The following is a 21,412-nucleotide window of genomic DNA, read 5'->3' on the forward strand; positions in this document are numbered from 1 at the left end:
CATGGATTCCTGAGATTTGATGAGTGATTTGTGCGTAATTTACATTTATTGACTGGGCCCATTGTCAATGCTCTTATCCAGACAGATTTTGCACTAAGGTCTCCAGGTTGGAGGCAACAGGCCAGGCTTTTGTTGGAGATCCATATGTGCTGTGCTAGCTAAAGGTTCTTTGGATTAGGATGTCCCAGGTGTCCCTGCCTCCCTGGAGTATGCCCGGGTTAGCATCTACCCCCTCAGTGTTTCCCTCTGCGTGCTCATCCTCGGACTCACAGCTGGACTCATCGTGTGCAGCCGCAGCCACTCCATCGACGACATCTTCGTCCACTGTGTCCCCCTTTGCAGCGCAAGATTGTAGAGAGCGCAGCATGCAACCACTATCTGCGACACTCGATCTGGGGGGTACTGGAATGCGCCCCCAGAACGGTCCAGGCATCTGAAGCACAAGAGTGTTCTCTCCACCACAGCCTTTGTGGAGGCGTGGCTCCTATTGTACTGCTGCTCAGCCTCTGTTCTTGGATAACGGAGAGGCATCATGAGCCACCTTCTGAGGGGATAGCCCTTGTCACCCAGCAGTCATCCATCCAGCCGGGCTGGAGCACTGAAGAGCATCGGCACCTGGGAGTGTCTGAGGGTGTAGGCATCATGGGAGCTGCCTGGGTACCTTGCACAGACTTGTAGAATCAGCATCCTGTGATCACACACTATCTGCACGTTCATGGAGTGGAAGCTCTTCCTCTTGACAAAGGCACCGGGCTCACCTGCTGGTGCCTTGATGGCCACGTGTGCAGTCTGTAGCACACGGGGGAAGCCAGCAAAGGCTGCGAAGCCTTTGGCTTGCAGTGTCAGACTTGCCTGGTCCTAACGGTAGTGGATGAAGGTCAATGCACACCTGAACAGGGCGTCTGTAACCTGCTTGACACAAATGTGGACAGCAGATTGGGAGACACTGCAAAGATCACCCAACAACCCCTGGAAAGAGCTGCAGGTGTAGAAGTTGAGGGCAGCTGTGACCTTTAGAGCCACTGGCATGGGGTGTCCATTCACACAGTTAGCAGGGATCTCTGGACTAAACACCTGACAGATACTGGTGACTGTCTCCCTTGAGAGACGGAGCCTCCTTCGGCACTGCACCTCAGACACATTGACGTAGCTGCTTAGCCGTCTGCATACCCTGGTAGCAGGATAGTGGCGTCTTCTGCGGCCCCTTCCACCTTGGACTACCCCTTGGCCCTGCACTCCTTGTACCTGCACCTGTCCCCCCCCAAAGGTGGCTCCCCTGCAGGCTGAATGTGCACTCCTGGCCTCCTCCCCCTTCTAGCCCTCCCTTCCTCCTCAGGTGAGGCGCCTCCGGTGGAGAAATCACCTCCCACTCCTAGGCTCAAGGAGGCTTCCTGAAACCCACAGGCCCCAAAACAAATGCTCACTGAAAAGTGCTGACCTGAAGATTATGAGTCCACTCCAAGCAGCTGCTATGTGTTTGCAACTTTTCCACCTCACACAGGCAAGTTTCACTGACTTCTGAGCAGTAACCATTAAATGTCTGGATTCGCAAACCCACTGAGCCCTCTCCTCCCGCCCGTGGATGACCTTCATGCAAATTTCTGATACCCACCTGCCCTTGAGATGAGCCGAAGATCCCACGGGCGCCTTAAAATCCAGGTCAGTTGGAGCCTTAAGTGGCCCGTTAATTAATGTCAGTCACGCAACGGATATGGTCACGCGCCCGCCCACTGAAATATCGTGAAGGCGCACAGTGACGTTGGGATGCGCGCCCGATATCACCGCACGTCATTTTACATGTCAGCGTGCGGGTCCCGCCCCCACACACCAACGGAAAGATTTTGCCCACTAGCACATGGCACTGGGAGTAATCCTGAGATAACTGCTCTTGAGATCCTGCTTTTTAATTCCCTTCCTAACTCCCTAAAACCTGCTTTTGTGATCTCATCCCTTTTCCTACCTATATCATTTATCCCAGTATGGACCACAACCTCAGGCTGTTCACCATCCCTCCCTGCCCTGCAGCTGCTCTGTGACATTCTTAGCACCAGGAAGGCAACATACCATCTTGGAGAAACACCTGTCTGCTCCCCTAAATATGGAACCCCCTACCACTATAGCACTTTCACCCTTCCTCCTCCCCTCCTATGCACCTAAGCCATCTGTGGCTCTTGCTACAGTCATCTCAGGAACCATCTTGCTCACCGGTATCCAAAATGGAAAAGAGCAAGCTAGCCCTAGGGATTCCTGCATCACCTGCCTGTTTCTCTTAGATACTCTGGCAGTCATCCACTCCCTCTCTACCTGAGTACTTCTTAGCTGTGGTATGACCACTTCTCTAAACATGCTGTCAATGTAATCCTCACCTTGCTGATGCATCGCAGTAACTCCAGCTGCCACTCGAGCTTTGCAACTCAGAACTCAAGTTTCTGCAGCTGGTTACACTTCCTACAGATGTAGTCATCGAGGATGCATGACTCCCCACATCCTGCAGAATGCATGTTCTACATGGCCGAGCTTCACTGACATACCTTAAGCTTTATATAAAGTGTTTACTACGGTATGGTATAATATCTCACCTGTCACTCACCAGTCCTCTTCTCTGTGCTGAGTCTGGAAAGGCCTATACTTAGCAACTATTCAACTTATGGGATTCCTGTGACGTCACTTTTAGATTTTATCTGTAAACTCCCAGCTCACTCTCCCTACTGCTTTATGCGCGCTCTCTCTCTCTCCAGACCCCTGCTGCTTTATGGGCTCTCTAATGTTGTTTACTTTCTTAATTAATTTAAAATAATTCCTGTGTATACCACACCTCTTTTGCCCATTCACCGAATCCCCACATGAAGCTAATTCGCTACTCACTTGGTCTCCGTCTCACTCAGGTGTAGTCGTCTGTCTTCTCACGTGTCCCTTACTGATCAATCCTTGACCTCACACCATTCTTTACCAATAATACTGCCCTTTGATAGCTCTCTTCGCAAGCCTCCGCTTACTTTTGACATTTGACTGTGCCTCTCCACTAGCTCCCCTGACTGGTCCTACCATGGATAACTTTCTCCACTCAACACTGAGAAGACCAAAGGTATTGTCTTCTGCTCTACCACAAACTCTCCTCCGGTACTACTGATTCCCCCCACCCCCAAACCTAGTTCTTCCTTGCCAAAGCTTTTGGCAGAGGTGGCACCCTTTTGACCTTGAGTTCAGTTTCATACCCGAAATTCTTTCCATCTCAGAAAGTTTACATAGTTCCATTGCTGCAACATTGCCCGCTACTGCCTCACTTTCCCATCACATGGTATCTATGTAATGTGGTGCACAGCTATAAAGAAAAACTTCAGGATACTGAAAATCAAGCCTAAGTATGTATATATGCTTCCAGGATGATTAGCCTTCCCTGTATCTAATTTGTAGAAAACATAATTATTTGTATTTTTTTCTAATCTGGCCTCACAATATCTGATGACTTAATTTGACTTAGTGTTATCTTAACACTATTTTTGTAACTGATTATGTCAACGTTGCTCCTTTTGACTTGGCATCGGCTCCCAGGGACCTCCATCTGCATAACTGATAGCAACAAATAAAATAAATTAACCATGTTTTATGAATCATTACATATGTTGGTTGGGTAGACCATATTGGTAAATTACACTTATAAAAATGTGTATAACAAGTGGTTACCAATGGAGATGATAATTCTGTAGTGAAATTACATTTTGAGTATACATGACCTTAATGAAGTTGGCAAAATAGGTGCAGTCAAACATTGAAGGAATTTATTGATGGAAAAAAAGTCACTGTACTTGACAGTTATTGTTGTTCTAAATATGTATTTTGCTGTGAATGGAAAATTTTTGTTTGTTTTCAGGTGTGTGGTGAAGTGGACTCTGCTGGTTATCATTTTAGCAGTCTTGTATTTTCAGTTTCACTGCCACCACAGCTCTTAGTCAGAGAGGTGAGTTTTCCAAAATTTCTTTTTTAAACATGCTTTTTTGCTGCATAAAATGTATGCTTAAATCGTTTTTGCTTCTCCTTGATAATTGTCTTGACTGGAAATTTGCTTGTCAACCAGCGTTGCCTGATATAAAGGCAGCAGGATGGTATTAGTGATGAACTCTATCCACTGGAAAGTGATGCTCTTTGCACCTCCTGTCAGCTGTTCAGTTCAAATAAGGAGAAAAAGAAACACGGTCTGAATTAGTTCATTCTCTTTCCTTCAACCCATCACACAACTCTCTACAATCCTGGACCAGAACTGATTGAATCTGTTCAGATCCCTGTTCGGATACCTTGGATGCAAACTCTTTTCTGAGTAGAAGTGGAACATTAAGCCACTTGCACTACTGAACGTGTCTGTTTAGTTGTTTGCTAAATGCACGATTAGTTGTTTGGATAATTAACAGAGTATATGGTCTTCAGTGTTTTTGGTCAGTTTGTTTTTCTATGTGATTTGTGAAAGGGCTATTTATGTTAGAAATCACATTGCAGAAAGAAAGCATTTTGCTTTGGAGCTGGTACATGAGCTGTGCCTTCTGTAACCCCATTACCCTTCTCTTTTCCAGGTTTCTTCTTTTAAATGTTCTTTCTTTGAAACACTGACCCAATTCCAATTCATTTTTAAATGAAAAAAAAACCCAGTAACTGCTTGTGGCAAAGCATTCCATATGCTAATAATGCTGCCTGGGAAAAAGCTCTCCTAACTTTCCATCTTCATTCTTCTAGGTTTTGTCTTGTATTTGTGCTCCTTGGTCACTGATTTTTGTCAACAAGGGGAAACCATCTTTTACTGTTTACCCTTTCAAAACCTTTCATAATTTTGAAAACCTCTTGAATTCTCCTAACATTCTCTGTTCCAGTGAAGAACCCTGCAGGTTTTTTTTTGTCTTTACTACATTGCTATTACTGGTGTCATTTTATGAAACTTCATTAAATTCTGTCCAAGGCTGTAATATCTTTTTTCTCACTGGGAGCTTGGAAATGCACTCAAAATTTGAACTATGATTCAAAAGGAAATTGGATGGGCAATTGAAGGAAATAAACCTGCTAGGCTACCAGGATTGAGCAGGAGGTTGGAACTAACTAAATTGTTCTGTGGAAAGCTAGCATATACTTGATGAGCTGAATAGCCCTTTTCTGTGCCATAAATAACTATGGCTCTATGCTCTATCTAATCAATGTCTTGTACAAATTCTACTTTGCTGACCTGCTTTTGTAAACAGGCATCTACCCAACAATGTGGGAAATTCCCCAGGTATGTCCTGCCCACAAAAAGAAGGGCAAATCCAATCCAGCCAGTTACCACCCCATCAGTATACTCTTAATCATAGGATTACATAGAAGTACATGGGATATATGGTACAGAAAGAGGCCATTCAGCCCAACCTGTCTCCTCCCATTGTAACCATTTATTCCCTTCTCCCTCAAATGCTTATCTACTTTCAGTTAAGCAAATTGATGAAGGTATTGTCAGCAGTACTACCAAGAGGCATTTCCTCATCATAGCTTGCTCACTGATGCTCAGATTGAGTTCTGTCAGGATCATGTGGCTCCACACCTCCTTATAGCCTTGGTCCAAACGTGGACAAAGAGCTGAATATCAGAGGTGAGGTGAGAGTTACTGCCCATGACATCAAGGCAGCATTTCACTGAATGTGGCATCAAGGAGCCCTGGTAAAATTGAAGTCAGTGAAATAAGAGGGAAACTCTCCACAGGTTGGAGTCATACCTAGCACAAAGGAAGATAATTGTGGCTGTTAGAGGCCATTCATCTCAGCCTCAGGACATCTGGGCAGTAGTTTCTCATGGTAGGGGCCTAGGCCACACTATCTTCATCTGCTTCACCTGCCTTCCCTCCATGATAAAGTTAGAAGTGGAGATGTTCACTGATGATTACACAGTGTTCAGTTCCATTCACAACTCATCAGATAATGAGGCAATCTGTGCCTGCACGCAGCAAGAACTGGATAACATCCAGCTTGGGCCACTAAGTGGCAAGTACCATTCGTGCCAGGCAATGACCTTCTCCAACAAGAGTGAACCTAATCACCTCCTCTTGACATTCAATGACATTACCATCATTGAAACCCCCACTGTCAACTGTCATCCTGACATTGTCCAGCCACATAAATATTGTGCTGACAGGTATGGATCAGAGGCTGGGAATTCTGCAGCAAATAACACTTGACTCCCCAAAGCTGTCCACCGTCTACAAGGCATAAGTGGGAATGTGTTGAAATACTCTCCACTTGCCCGGATGAGCGTAATTTCCACAACATTCAAGAAACTTGACACCATCTAAGGCAAAGCATCCCACTTGATCGACACACCATCCATCACCTGAAACCTTCATTTTTTCCACCACCGATGGATGCACAGTAGCCGCAGTATGTGCCATCTACAAGATACACTGCAGCAACTCACCAAGGCTCCTTCAACAGCATCTTTCAAACTTGCAAACTCTATTGCCTAGAAGGACAAGAGCAGCAGATACATGGGAACACCACCACTTGCAGTTCCCCTTCAAGTGCCACACCATTCTGACTTGGAAATATATCACTGTTCCTTCACTATCACTTAGTCAAAATCCTGAAACTGCCAGTCTAACAGCACTGTGGGTGTACCTGCACCATGTGGACTGCAGCACATCAAGGTCACTCACTACTACCTTCTCAAGGGCAATTAATGGGCAACAAATGCCGAGCTTATCAACGAGTTCCACCTGAATGAATAAAAAGCAAACTCAATCCCCAGTGTATAAAATCCAGATTTTCAATTTGCATTTCAAGGCTGCTTCTACCTACACTTTTCTCTTTTTTAAAAAAAAATCTATATATCAACATCCTAGAATTCTTGCTTATCCACTGTTATGAAACATGCAGGATATGTTTGTTTGTGCTGTTCTCTTTTGCAAAATCTACAGCTTCATATATATTTACATTGAACTGCATCTGTGATTGCCTGTCCAGTCCACTAGCCTATGTCCTTGACTGTCTGTGATTAGATTATGTCTTTATACGGTTTCACTGATTTTTATCTCTCATTATGTAGAAGTTTACCCAGAGTGCCATATAATTTCTTGGTTTGTCCCCTCCTTAAATATTTGAACAACAGGTGGCGCACTAAACTAGATTTACTAAATGACTTAGCATTTTTCTCACGACTTTCCACTCCCAGCTGTTAATTAATTTTTATTTCTACTAAAATAAGTATAAATAAATCAAAAAGTAGGACAAATTAAAACCATGACTTTGTGAACAATCTGACCTAATTGCTATGTATTCAGGGTTTTGTAAATAGTGTTGATGATAACTGCCAGTTTTGATTTCTGTGAATCTTATTCCCCACCAATCCCCAGAGTGAGGCATGACCACACATGGGACTGTAACACTTTACTACATCAGCATCAAGCAACACTTAGGTCAAATGCCAAGTAAAGACACTTGGGCTATACTTTAGCAATTTGCTTTAACCTCTACCTCAAAAAATTGACCCCTGTACACTGGTGTAAATTTTCTGTTTCTTGTACCAGCCATCCTTGTTATCTAAGTGAGACAATCAGTTTAATGCCAAATAATTAAGGAGAGTTCTGTGCTGTCACCCATATCCATTATGGGGTATGTCATAAGTACTATCAGATAGGCCACAGTTCATTGTTAATTCTATATTTGCATTCCTTCATAAGGACAAAATTCACCCTGATTTTGCAAATCCAAAACCTTAGTAAGGAACAAATGGGTTTAAAGCTCCACGGTGGTTCAGCCAAAATATTCCCTTTTTTTGATCTGGAACTAAGTTATAAAGATTAAGTTGAAGTCCTTTGTATGACTTTCTCTCCATTGATTTAAAACCCTACTTCCTCTCAGGAGAAGCAGCATCGTGGGTTAAAGATTGATCTTTCACCTCCTGATCTGAAGCCAATTTAAATTGCTGGAATAAGTCTCTTTTTTTTTTGTTTTCCTACAATGAATAAATTTATCCCTGTCAATAGAATTCCTGCTATTTGTTTTCCAGTAGCAGGATATGTTAGTATTGGCTAAGATGGAGCCAGAATATGGCCAGACCCCCTAGCTTACAACTGCACCATCAACTTGGGTCTCTACCTGAACCTTTTTTGGTACAACATTGCTGACATGGTATTCAATGAGGGATGGTATGCCTGCTGGAAATGCAGTATCAAATTTACTTTATCTCTTAACACCAGCCCCAAGTAGGATCCTAAGCTGATGTGGCACCTTATCGAATGCCTTCTGGAAATCCAAATACATTACACCTACCGGTTCCCCTTTATCAACTCTGCTTGTTATATCCTCAAAGGACTCTAGCAAATTTATCAAACATGATTTCCCTTTCACAAAACCATGTTGCCTCTGTTTGATTACGTTAAGCTTTCCTGCTATTTCTTCCTTAATAATGGACTTTAGCATTTTCTCAATGACAGATGTTAGATGCATTTTGTCTCCCTCCCTTCTTAAACAGTGGCGTCACACTAGCGGTTTTCCAATCTGCTCGGACCGTGCCAGAATCCAGTGAGTTCTGGAATATTTCAACTAGTGCCTCCGCTATCTCTGCAGCCACTCCCTTTAAAACCCTTGGATGCAAGCCATCTGGTCCTGGCGACTTGTCTGCCTTTAGTACTATTAGTTTGTCAAATACTTTCCCCCTTGTGATAGAGACTGTTGCAAGAGCTTTCCTCTCATTAGCTCCTTCCTTATCTGATAACTTTGGGATATTTATAGTGTCCTCCACTGTGAAGACCAATGCAAAGTATTGGTTTAAATTATCTGCCATTTCCCTGTTCCCCATTATCAATTCTCCAGTCGCATCCTCCAAGGGTCCCATGCTTTTTTTAAAAAGCTCACTTTAGTCACTCTTTTTATATACCTATAGAAGCTCATGCTGTTTGTTTTTATATTTCTTGCCAATTTACTTTCATAATCAATTTTCTCCCTTTTTATTAGCTTTTTAGTCATCCGCTGTGGTTCCTAAAACATTCCCAGTCCTCCAGCCTACCACTAGTATTTTGCCGCTTTGTATGCCTTAGTTTTTGATTGGATACTCTACTTGACCACCTTTGTTAACCACGGGTGGTTCATCCTTCTCATTGAGTCCTTCTTTTCGACTGGGATAAATCTTTGCCGAGCATTATGAAATGAAATATCTACTTGAATGTCTGCCACTGCTCATCCACTGACCTTCCCCTTAGTCTATTTTCTCATCTTGACTGGTTGTCTTTTTTGTTTTTGTCCATTCAAGTTAGATTGAGCTTTTTAAAAACAGGTATCTAAGGTGATTTGGTGGCATGTAGGCCAACACACTTTTTTCAACTCTGGGTTCTGGGTTTGAATGTAGCACAATACTAATGGGATGAAGCTTTGCTCTCTCTACCAAGATCCTAAATGAAATGACATTTAAGTAGTCTCAACCAGTTCCTAAATCCTTAGCACAAAACTGTCTAGAATTTAGGACAGGCTTACTGTCCCACTTAGACCACAAGGGATAGCTGGAGTGGAAAATAGAACCAGTCGTCCTATTGAATCACTGTAGTGAATCTTTTGAGGAGGAAATGGAGAAAGTCAACAATGGTAATGCAGTAGATGTAATTTAGCTGGATTTTTGAACGGCCTTCGATAGGGTGTCCTTAATAGAGTAATGAATAAGGTTAAGTTAGGGGACAAGTGGCATAATGGATTGCTAGCTGGCTTCAAGACAGAAAGCGGACAGTGGGAATAAAGGGTAGTGATTCAGAGTGACAGAAGGTGGAAAGTGATGTTCCACAAGGATCAATACTAGGACCACTACATTCACAATTTACATTCACGATTTGGAGTGTAAAAATACAATTTCTAAATTTGCAGACGACACAATATTGGGGAGGATAGTCAATACTGAGGAGGACTGCAACAAATTAATAACAGTAGGACATTAATAAACCTGCACAATGGGCAAATAATGGACAAATGGGGTTCAACGCAGATAAATGTGAGATAGTACATTTTGGTAGGAAGAATAGGGAAGTCACTTATTACTTGGAAGGTGCAAGCCTAGGTTGGGTAGAGTAACAAAGGATACAAATACATCAATCACTAAAAGTTGTGTCACAGTTTAGCAAGGTCATATTAAAAAAAACAAGAACTAGGCTTTATTTCTAGAGGGATAGAATTGAAAAGTAGGGCATTTATGCTAAACCTGTATTGAACCTTGGTTTAGACCACTCTTAAAGTTCTGAGGACAGTTCTGGTCACCGAAAAGAATATAGAAGCACTGGAGAGAACAGAGAAGCTTTACAAGGATGATACCAGAAATGTGTTGGTATACACATCAGGAAAGGATTGACAGGCTGCATCTCTTTTCTCTTGAAAAAAGAAGGCTGAGGAGTGACCTAATAGAGATCTTTAAGATCATGAAAGGTTTTGATAGAGTAAATACAGAGAGAATGTTTTTTCTTGTGGGGAAGAGCAAAACTAGAGGCCATCAATTTAAGATGGTCAACAAGAATCCAGTAGAGACTTCAGAAGAAACTTCTACCCAAAGAGTGGTAAGAATTTGGAACTGGCTACCACAGGGAGTGGTTGAAGCGAATAGTATAGATGCTATTAAGGGGAGGCTAGACAAGCATTTGAGGGAGAAGGGAATAGATGGTTACGATGGTAGATTTAGATGAGGCAAGATGGGAGGAGGCTCAAGTGGAGCACAAACATCAGCACAGACTGGTTGGGCCTAATGGCCTGTTTCTATGCCGTATATCGATGTAATCCTATGTAAACATATTGCACAAGGGCAGGGGTTCTGAACCAGGGGTCTGTGGAGCCATATTGTTCCGTGAGAGGATTTCAAGGGATCTGCCAAAAGTAACTGGAGAATGGTCTATTGTCATGTCAGTTTTTTCTTTTTACACAATCAGAATCTGGGCCGGAATAAGTGGCGGCCGTGATTTATTGTTGGTCACAAAATGCATCAATTAAGACTGAATCAGACATCGCGGGTCACTTGTGTCTGCATAGGTTTAGGTCGTGCGGGAGAGAAAATACAAAAGAGAAAATAAGCAAGTTAGAGGTTTGGCTGCAACATGTGGAGGGAGATATCAGAGAAAGGGAGGGGTTAGGGCAAGGAGATAAGACACTGAGTCTGAGAATTGGTGCCGGAGACTGTGACTTAAAGATTTGTGTCAACTCAATTGGCAAAGTTCTCTATATGCCCATGTTTTCTTCATGTTTTTCATTTTTCTTTAATTTCACCTTGTGTGTGTGATTTTACTCTCCTTCCTTCACATTCCTCCACCCCCACCACTACATCGCTGTTGAGTTACCATCTGCTGTACCATTAGACATGCAAATGCTTGGTTAAGGTACAAAGAATTTTCAGTTTGGAAGGATAAGTATGAGTGCTTTCTGGTCATTCAGTGTGTGGAGCCTAAGAAGGAGAAAGATTGGAGGATAGCTATCAAGTTATAAGTAAAACATAAGTAATAAATATATATGTTCAATTAGATAACCAGTTTTAATACAGAAAAAGTACAATGAGGTAAACTGTTGGAGTAGAAGAGAAAGAACTTTGCTGTATAGCTGATATTTGATCTGAAGGTTTTGATGCTGACATTAAGTGCTGAAAATGGAAAAGTGTTGCAGATCCCATCACTGATCAAAATTCTTCTCCCAGTCCTATGAAAATTCTGGTTAAAACATTTTCCTCATGTTCGTAAAAATAGATAGCATTAATAAGTAAGGGATTTCAGTGTGAAAAAAATGAGAATTATAGATAGAAATGTAAATATTCCAGAAAATTGAACAATACTGCTGCCGTGAAGAGTGAAAACAGATTCCTAAAGTCCTTGTCAACTGGTTTGGGATGCCTGTTGGCATATATCAAATGTGTGGTGTTCACTTCCTCTCTTATTACATATTTTCTTGAATGGGCTGCACCTTCTGAAGACTGTGACTTGTATCTCTTGTGATGTACGTAGACACTCAATCACAGGTATCAGGAAATGTTACCTCATTTTAATTGTTTACACTTGTTTTCTTCCTTTCATCTTTGGATCTGGCCACCCACCTAATAGCATGCCACGTGGTTGCTGGTAAAGCAGGAAGTAGGGTAAGTAATCATTGCAGGGAATTTTTCTTTGTGCTTGTTTTGCAATAAATAAAGTCAGCATCTGAAACTGCTTTCATTTTCAAAGAAACTATTCTTTGAAATTACATAGCATTTTAAAAATTGACTAAAACTTTTCTGAAATCGAAAATCTTTTCTTATTTAAGAAACTTAATTTTTCATTGTATATTTAACATTTTTGTCAATTTCATCTTTAATATACGATATAATCACTTTCCGCTCCAACCCTGCACCTTCCAATCTCTAGTTCATGTAAACTGTTAAGATTGAAATTTGACAGACAACTAATTTTTCTCATTTCAGATGTTGCTTTTACGTAGTCACATGGAACAGGAAGGCATAACCATTATTTAATCCTTGGTATCTCTGGAGAAAATTAAAACTTTCATAACTGGTCAAAAATGTTAGTTTTTTGGGGCAATATGTTTCGCAAATTCCAAGGTTTATTCATGGTTTGTAATGTGTAGTTAGCCTTTTTGAAGAGTTCAAGCACTCTTGGTGTAAAGTCGATCTTGTTAAAAAGAAAGGACTTGAGAACCATGTTAAGTCAGTGTAAAAATCCAGTGTCGAGATTCTGAATGTTTTAATGGGCCAGGCTCCTTCTCAAATCATAGCTTAACATAAGTAAAGGATGGCTACTGCTCAAAGTACATGAATTGGAACAATTCTGTCGAAGGGTCATGAGGACTCGAAACGTCGACTCTTTTCTTCTCTGCCGATGCTGCCAGACCTGCTGAGTTTTTCCAGGTAATTCTGTTTTTGTTCTTATTTAAAAGTTCAATTCTGTTACAAGTCTTACTGAATCCCTTCGCCTGACTCAGTAGGATGCTTTATGATCCATTGGCACCATTACAGAAGTTTTGCTCCATATTAGTTGATAGAAAGCAGACTTTGTGGGTGAGATTGGTAGCTCCACATGTGCTTTGTTTTGTGTCAATGATCTGCTTGAGAATTGATGGGACTCAATTGATTTTAAGTCCTGGGAATAGACTTTAACTACAAGGTGGCTTAAACAAGTAAATAAGTGGAAAAGCAGGAAACTGAGTCGGTACTCTGAAGAAGGCTTTGGATGTCAAACTGAGAGCACCGTGTGAATCATTCACAGTGTCTGAAAAGAGGTTCATTGATTCATATGTGGAACTCCAGTCAGTTTGCTATATTTTTCAAACTAATGAGGAAAATGGCAATTGTTATTATACAGAAATTTTATCATATAACTTATGTTTTCTTCTTCATTTTGTAAGCAGCTGAACAGTTTGGATGATGCAAGTTATAATATGTGTTTTTTTTTTACTCCATGCAGTTCGTTTGTGATGCATGCTTGAATTGTTGAGTGGCATTGAGCCATGATATATTGAGAGTTACAGTCCCAACTTATTAGTTGCATTTTTTAATTGAACCACTAGGTGTCACTCCATTTGGACTGGTAAAATGAACAGATTCATTAACATTCTTTCTTAAAGAAAGCACTATATAGACAAAAACAAAGGCCTAAACCACACAAAGACCTTTGCTCGTCAGATGGAAATAAATTTTCTGTAATTTCTATCAATCACTCTATGGACAGTTAAGGACCTAACCAAGCAAAGAAATCCTTTACTAGTTTGTTGTGGTTTCTAACTTTAGCTGGGAGATCATAGGAATCTTGGATACCATCTCATCTCTGGCTTCTGCTTTGCAGCTTTTTTTGTTTTGGATTTCCAGCATCCGCAGTTTTTTGTTTTTATCTGTGTGTTTAATTGACTGCCACTGCTCTTCAAGAAATGCCTTCCTTGAAGAAGTTTTGTTCGTCTCTGCGACAAGATTTCCGTATCTCTCTTTTGCCTTGCTCACCTTCATTGCTTTCCATTTCTCTCCTGGGGTTTGACAAGTTGTTTACTAAAACCCGCTTTCACAGCCATATCTCCTTTCTCAGTGACTGTCTCCGTCTCCGACTTACTCCACGTGGATTTCAACTGAAATTCCACCCCTCATGTTTCAAACCCACCCAGGATTACAGGTACCTCCAGGACATAAAACGTTTCTCGGACTGCTGTTCCCGTCACATTCTGAGATCCACACTCAGTGCCATGCGCCGCCATATGAACACACTCGACCTCTCCCTCCAGCAGCACCGCCGTACCCTTTTTCAAAGCTGCGTGTGCCCCCAGTTTCATTTTATTCTTTGTCTCATCCGACGCCTCAAAAAGAAACTTTTTCTCTTTCTCTCAAGTGCTAAGGAATGCAAGCTCCAACAACTCATCGACACCAACACCCACCTAGGACCCTCCACCCCTGCCTGTCCCTCCGTCCCCACCCCATCTTCCAATCCCAGCCCCAGCCGTGTATTCACTATACCCCCTGACCTTCCCCTCTCTGATGCTGAACACTCAGTGCTCAGCAAAGGACTTAGTTTCATACCCTTACGCCCTCACCTCAATGAAATTCGGGCTCGGCATGATGCTGAACTCTTCTTCCGCCGTCTTTGCCTCCGGGCTCACTTCTTTGGGCAGGAGTCCTCTCCCCGTTCAACGGATCCTTTCACCCACCTCCAATATTCTCCCTGCACCTGGACCCCTCCCTCTGGATTCTTACCTTCTCTTGATCTTTTCATTGAGAACTGTCGGCACGACATCAGTCATCTCAATTTCTCTGCTCCTCTCACCCATTCTAACCTGTATCTCTCTGAACTTACTGCACTCCATTCTCTCAGGTCCAACCCTGACATTGTCATCAAACCCGCTGACAAGGGTGGTGCTGTTGTTGTCTGGCGCACTGACCTCTACCTCGCAGAGGCTGAGCGTCAACTCGCAGACACTTCCTCCTACCTCTCCCTGGACCATGACCCCACCACTGAACATCAAGCCATTGTTTCCAGGACTGTTACTGACCTCATCTCCTCTGGGGATCTTCCTTCCACAGCTTCCAACCTGATAGTCGCCCAACCTCGGACGGCCCGCTTCTATCTCCTACCCAAAATCCACAAACAGAACTGTCCCGGTAGACCAATCATGTCAGCTTGCTCCTTCCCCACAGAACTCATTTCTCGTTATCTTGACTCTCTTCTCTCTCCCCTTGTCCAGTCCCTTCCCATCTACATCCGTGATTCCTCTGACACCTTAAATCACATCAACAATTTCCAGTTACCTGGCCCCAACCGCTTCCTCTTCACCCTGGACGTCCAATCCCTCTACACCTCCATCCCCCACCAGGATGGTCTGAGGGCCCTTAGCTTCTTCCTCGAACAGAGGCCCGAACAATCCCCATCCACCACTACTCTCCTCCGTCTGGCTGAACTTGTTCTCACACTGAACAATTTCTCCTTCAACTCCTCTCACTTCCTCCAAATGAAAGGTGTGGCTATGGGTACCCGCATGGGCCCCAGCTATGCCTGTCTCTTTATGGGGTATGTGGAACATTCCTTGTTCCAGTCCTACTCCGGCCCCCTTCCACAACTCTTTCTCCGGTACATCGATGATTACTTCGGTGCTGCTTCATGCTCTCGTCGGGACTTGGAAAAATTTATTAATTTTGCTTCCAATCTCCACCCCTCCATCATTTTCACGTGGTCCATCTCTAACACTTCCCTTCCCTTCCTTGACCTCTCTGTCTCAATCTCTGGTGATAGACTGTCCACCAATATCCATTACAAGCCTACCGACTCCCACAGCTACCTCGACTACAGCTCCTCACACCCTGCTTCCTGTAAGGACTCCATCCCATTCTCTCAGTTCCTTCGCCTCCGTCGCATCTGTTCCGATGATGCTACCTTCAAAAACAGTTCCTCTGACATGTCCTCCTTCTTCCTTAACCGAGGTTTTCCACCCACGGTCGTTGACAGGGCCCTCAACCGTGTCCGGCCCATCTCCCGCGCATCCGCCCTTATGCCTTCTCCTCCCTCCGAGAAACATGATAGGGTCCCCCTTGTCCTCACTTATCACCCCTCCAGCCTCCACATTCAAAGGATCATCCTCTGCCATTTCCGCCAACTCCAGCATGATGCCACCACCAAACACATCTTCCCTTCACCCCCCCTGTTGGCATTCCGTAGGGATCGCACCCTCCGGGACACCCTGGTCCACTCCTCCATCACCCCCTACTCCTCAACCCCCACCTATGGCACCACTCCATGCCCATGCAAAAGATGTAACACCTGCCCCTTCACTTGCTCTCTCCTCACCGTCCAAGGGCCCAAACACTCCTTTCAAGTGAAGCAGCATTTCACTTGCATTTCCCCCAACTTAGTCTACTGCATTCGTTGCTCCCAATGTGGTCTCCTCTACATTGGAGAGACCAAACGTAAACTGGGCGACCGCTTTGCAGAACACTTGCGGTCTGTCCGCAAGAATGACCCAAACCTCCCTGTCGCTTGCCATTTTAACACTCCACCCTGCTCTGTTGCCCACATGTCTGCCCTTGGCTTGCTGCATTGTTCCAGTGAAGCCCAACGCAAACTGGAGGAACAACGTCTCATCTTCCGACTAGGCACTTTACAGCCTTCCGGACTGAATATTGAATTCAACAACTTTAGGTCTTGAGTTCCCTCCTCCGTCCCCACCCCCTTTCTGTTTCTTTCCCCTTCCTTTTGTTTTTTCCAATAAATTATATAGATTTTTCTTTTCCCACCTATTTCCATTATTTTTAGATATATTTTTAAATCTTTTTTGCTCCCCCCACCCCCACTAGAGCTATACCTTGAGTGCCCTACCATCCATTCTTAATTAGCACATTCGCTTAGATAATATCACCAACTTCAACACCTATGTGTTCTTTTGTTTCTGTTGTCTGTGACATCTTTTGATGATCTGCTTCTATCACTGCTTGCTTGTCCCTACAACCACACCACCCCCCTCCACTTCTCTCCCCCAACTACCCCCCGCCCCCACACACACACACACACACCTTAAACCAGCTTATATTTCATCCCTTCCTTGGATTCACCTAGTTCTGTTGAAGCGTCATGAGGACTTGAAACATCAACTCTTTTCTTCTCCGCCGATGCTGCCAGACCTGCTGAGTTTTTCCTGGTAATTCTGTTTCTGTTTTGGATTTCCAGCATCCGCAGTTTTTTTGTTTTTATCTTTGATTTCTCTTAGTAGGTGCGGCTCTGAGTGTTGCCCTGACTTTTGCTCCTCCATCTCAAAATGAACTATTCTGCTGCTGCATGGATGCTAGCATAGATCAGTAATTGTGAAATTATCCAGTGAGGGCAAGTGTGTTATGATATGAATCAGTACTGAGATTCAAATGTAATCTCTAATGGAATGTTCACAGCTTCAATTTTATTACTTTCTTAAGCTGAGTAAATATTATTGGAAAGAAGTAATTTTTTTTGATCCAATGAACTATAGCAAAACATTTCACTGAGCAGTTATGTGGAAGGTTTAAAGAATGTGAGAAAGGCATATTGGAAGAGGAAGGTTGCAGAAGACATTTTAAAAATTCTTTCTCATTTCATTATGTGAGTGCTGCTGATGAGGCCAGTATTTGTGGTCCATCCCTAATTGCCCTTGAGATGGTGGCAGTGAGCTGCCTACTTGAACTGCTGCAGTCCACATGGTGCAGGTGCACCCACAGTGCTGTTATGAAGGGAGTTCTAGGATTTTGACCCAGCGACAGTGAAGGAATGACAATATATTTCCAAGTCAGGATATTGCTGCTTCATGCTCTCGTCGGGACTTGGAAAAATTTATTAATTTTGCTTCCAATCTCCACCCCTCCATCATTTTCACGTGGTCCATCTCTGACACTTCCCTTCCCTTCCTTGACCTCTCTGTCTCAATCTCTGGTGATAGACTGTCCACCAATATCCAGTACAAACCCACCGACTCCCACAGCTACCTCGACTACAGCTCCTCACACCCTGCTTCCTGTAAGGACTCCATCCCATTCTCTCAGTTCCTTCGCCTCCGTCGCATCTGTTCCGATGATGCTACCTTCAAAAACAGTTCCTCTGACATGTCCTCCTTCTTCCTTAACCGAGGTTTTCCACCCACGGTCGTTGACAGGGCCCTCAACCGTGTCCAGCCCATCTCCCGCGCATCCGCCCTCACGCCTTCTCCTCCCTCTGAGAAACATGATAGGGTCCCCCTTGTCCTCACTTATCACCCCACCAGCCTCCGCATTCAAAGGATCATCCTCTGCCATTTCCGCCATCTCCAGCATGATGCTACCACCAAACACATCTTCCCTTCACCCCCCCCCGTTGGCATTCCGTAGGGATTGTTCCCTCCGGGACACCCTGGTCCACTCCTCCATCACCCCCTACTCCTCAACCCCCTCCTGTGGCACCACCCCATGCCCACGCAAAAGATGCAACACCTGCCCCTTCACTTCCTCTCTCCTCACCGTCCAAGGGCCCAAACACTCCATTCAAGTGAAGCAGCATTTCACTTGCATATCCCCCAACTTAGTCTACTGCATTCGTTGCTCCTAATGTGGTCTCCTCTACATTGGAGAGACCAAACGTAAACTGGGCGACCGCTTTGCAGGACACCTGCGGTCTGTCCGCAAGAATGACCCAAACCTCCCTGTCGCTTGCCATTTTAACACTCCACCCTGCTCTGTTGCCCACATGTCTGTCCTTGGCTTGCTGCATTGTTCCAGTGAAGCCCAACACAAACTGGAGGAACAACACCCCATCTTCCGACTAGGCACCTTACAGCCTTCCGGACTGAATATTGAATTCAACAACTTTAGGTCTTGAGTTCCCTCCTCCATCTCCACCCCCTTTCTGTTCCCCCTTCCTTTTGTTTTTTTCCAATAAATTATGTAGATTTTTCTTTTCCCACCTATTTCCATTATTTTTAAATATTTTTACATCTTTTATGCTCCCCCCACCCCCACTAGAGCTATACCTTGAGTGCCCTACCATCCATTCTTAATTAGCACATTCGTTTAGATAATATCACCAACTTTTAACACCTATGTGTTCTTTTGTTCTGTTGTTTGTGAAATCTTTTGATGATCTGCTTCTATCACTGCTTGTTTGTCCCTACAACCACATCAACCCCCTCCACTTCTCTCTCTTCCCCCCACCCCCCCAACCACACACCTTAAACCGGCTTATATTTCACCTCTTTTTTGGACTCACTCAAGTTCTGTCGAAGGGTCATGAGGACTCGAAACGTCAACTCTTTTCTTCTCCACCGATGCTGCCAGACCTGCTGAGTTTTTCCAGGTAATTCTGTTTTTATTTTGGATTTCCAGCATCCGCAGTTTTTTTGTTTTTATTTTTTGTTTTTATCAGGATATTGTGTGCTTGGAGGGGCACTTGCAGGTGGTAGTGTTTCCATGCATCTGCCACCCTTGGTCCTTCGAAGTGGTAGAGGTCACTTGTCTGGAAGGTGCTGTCGAAATAGCCTTGGTGAGTTGCTGCAGTGCATTTTGTAGATGGTATACACTGTGCGTCAGTGGTGGAGGGAGTGAATTTTGCAGGTGGTGGATGGGCTACCAATCAACCGGGCTGCTTTGTCCTAGATGGTGTTGAGCTTCTTGAGTGTTGTTGGAGCTGCACTTATCCAGGCATATAGATGGCGGACAGGCTTTGGGGAGTCAGGAGGTGAATTACTCGCTGCAGGATCCCTAGCTTCTGACCTGCCCTTGTAGCCACAATATTTATATGGCTGGCTCAGTTCAGTTTCTGGTCAGTGGTAACCCCCAGGATGTTGACAGTGGGGGATTGTGGTGGTAATACCATTGAATGTCTAGGGCGGGATGGTTAGATTCTCTCTTGCCGAAGATGGTAATTGCCTGGCAGGTGTGCGGCGTGAATGTTGCTTACCACTTATCAGCCCAATCCTGAATGTTGTCCAGGTCATGCTGCATGCTGACACGGACTGTTTCAGTATCTTGAGGAGTTGCCAAAGAAATATGTTTTGAGGTTGCATGTGCAGGAATGGAAAGGGGTAATAAGATGGAGAGGGAAGGGAAAAGGAGACCGCCCATAGTCTGTGGCCCTGGAGAAGATAAAGTATGTAACAGATGAGCAAAGATTGGAAATCATTTCCCAAATGATGCAACTTTTCTAAATAGTGACCTTGTGAGATGGTATTTGAATATTTTAATTTGAGAGTAACATGACTAGCAGTGTAGTCAGAGCAAAGATTTGCAAATGGATCTGGATTTAATGAGTCATAGTTCAGTATTTCTTTTTATAAGCTTAAAAATGAAGAAGTAAAACTTCAAACTGTCTTTCTGGCTCTAGCTGCTGTTTTCAAACTAATGATTAACATGAAAATGGCTGCTGTCACTGTTAGGACTGATAATGTGAGTAGAAATAGTTTTGATTATTTTTCATTTGCAAAGGCTTAATTTACATAAGGTTTTAATAACATTCAAAATCAGCAGTGTGTGATGCAGAAATTCACAAATAAAATGGGATCCTTTGGACCAGCATACTGAAAAAAAGCCTCATTTGGCATTGTACATAAATGTGGGGAAGGGACAGGTGAGGGAGGTTGAGCAAATAGCCTTGAATAAAATGTTTTGTTATGCAATACAAAAAGCTAAATCTTAATTTGAATTCAGATTTGTTATTTGGGCAACAAAGGGTAATGTTCTGCAGTTCTACACAAAATACACTAGACATTCACTACTTCCACTAAAATGGGGGTTCCTAGATAGCTCCATAACAACTTGGATCTCTCACTAGACTTGTAGGTAAGATTTTATTTTGTGTATTTAATTCCTCAAGCTAATTTTTAGTGATATAATTTCCTCCATTTTATAATTCAGGTTAAGTGCAGATAAATGGCCCGCTCCCTCAAGATACCTGTGTTCCTTCACTTTGTCTCCTTCTCTCTCTCCCTTTCTTCACTCTTGCCCTCTCTCTCTGTCTACTCCCTCTGTCTCTGTCCTACCTCTCCTGGCACTCATCCTTGCCCTCCCCCATTCCTTCGCAATTACCTCACCTTTGCATTATAAACCCTGTTCCTTGTTTAAACCCAGATTAGACAAGATTGGCAGCTTAGCATACAGCCATTGCTCCAGTTACAGTATGGAGTAGCATGATGGATACATCAATATGTTACACTACCTGTACGGTTAGATTTTGTGGAAAATATGACTGATAGTGTAACAAATTTATAAAATTTAACACCTGAAATTCCTAGCTGCAAATACTGACTAGTCTTTCTCTTGTTTACAGCTCTTACACTGATGCTGAAATGAAGTTCAGTGTTTTAGTTAAACAGTTGGAATATCAAGAGTAGCTTTATTAATAGAAAAGCCCATGAAAATGAAGGACATACTAGAAACAAAAATTTAACTAACCCATATTTTTTCTATTTTTCCTTCTCTCTGTATATTTTTTGTTAAAGCA

General features: G+C 43.3%; 1 protein-coding gene across 2 annotated transcripts in view; it reads left to right on the plus strand.

Annotated features, from left to right (window-relative positions):
* Positions 1–21,412, plus strand: part of pus10 (pseudouridine synthase 10) — a 98,318-nt gene that overhangs the window by 30,676 nt on the left and 46,230 nt on the right. For both annotated transcript variants that reach the window (XM_041182726.1, XM_041182727.1), the window contains exons 4-5: positions 3,872–3,958; positions 12,059–12,093. In XM_041182726.1, coding sequence (XP_041038660.1) covers positions 3,872–3,958; positions 12,059–12,093 — 122 coding nt within the window. The remainder of the gene's footprint in view (positions 1–3,871; positions 3,959–12,058; positions 12,094–21,412) is intronic.

The sequence above is a fragment of the Carcharodon carcharias genome, chromosome 2, assembly GCF_017639515.1.
Source record: "Carcharodon carcharias isolate sCarCar2 chromosome 2, sCarCar2.pri, whole genome shotgun sequence".
NCBI lineage: Eukaryota > Metazoa > Chordata > Chondrichthyes > Lamniformes > Lamnidae > Carcharodon > Carcharodon carcharias.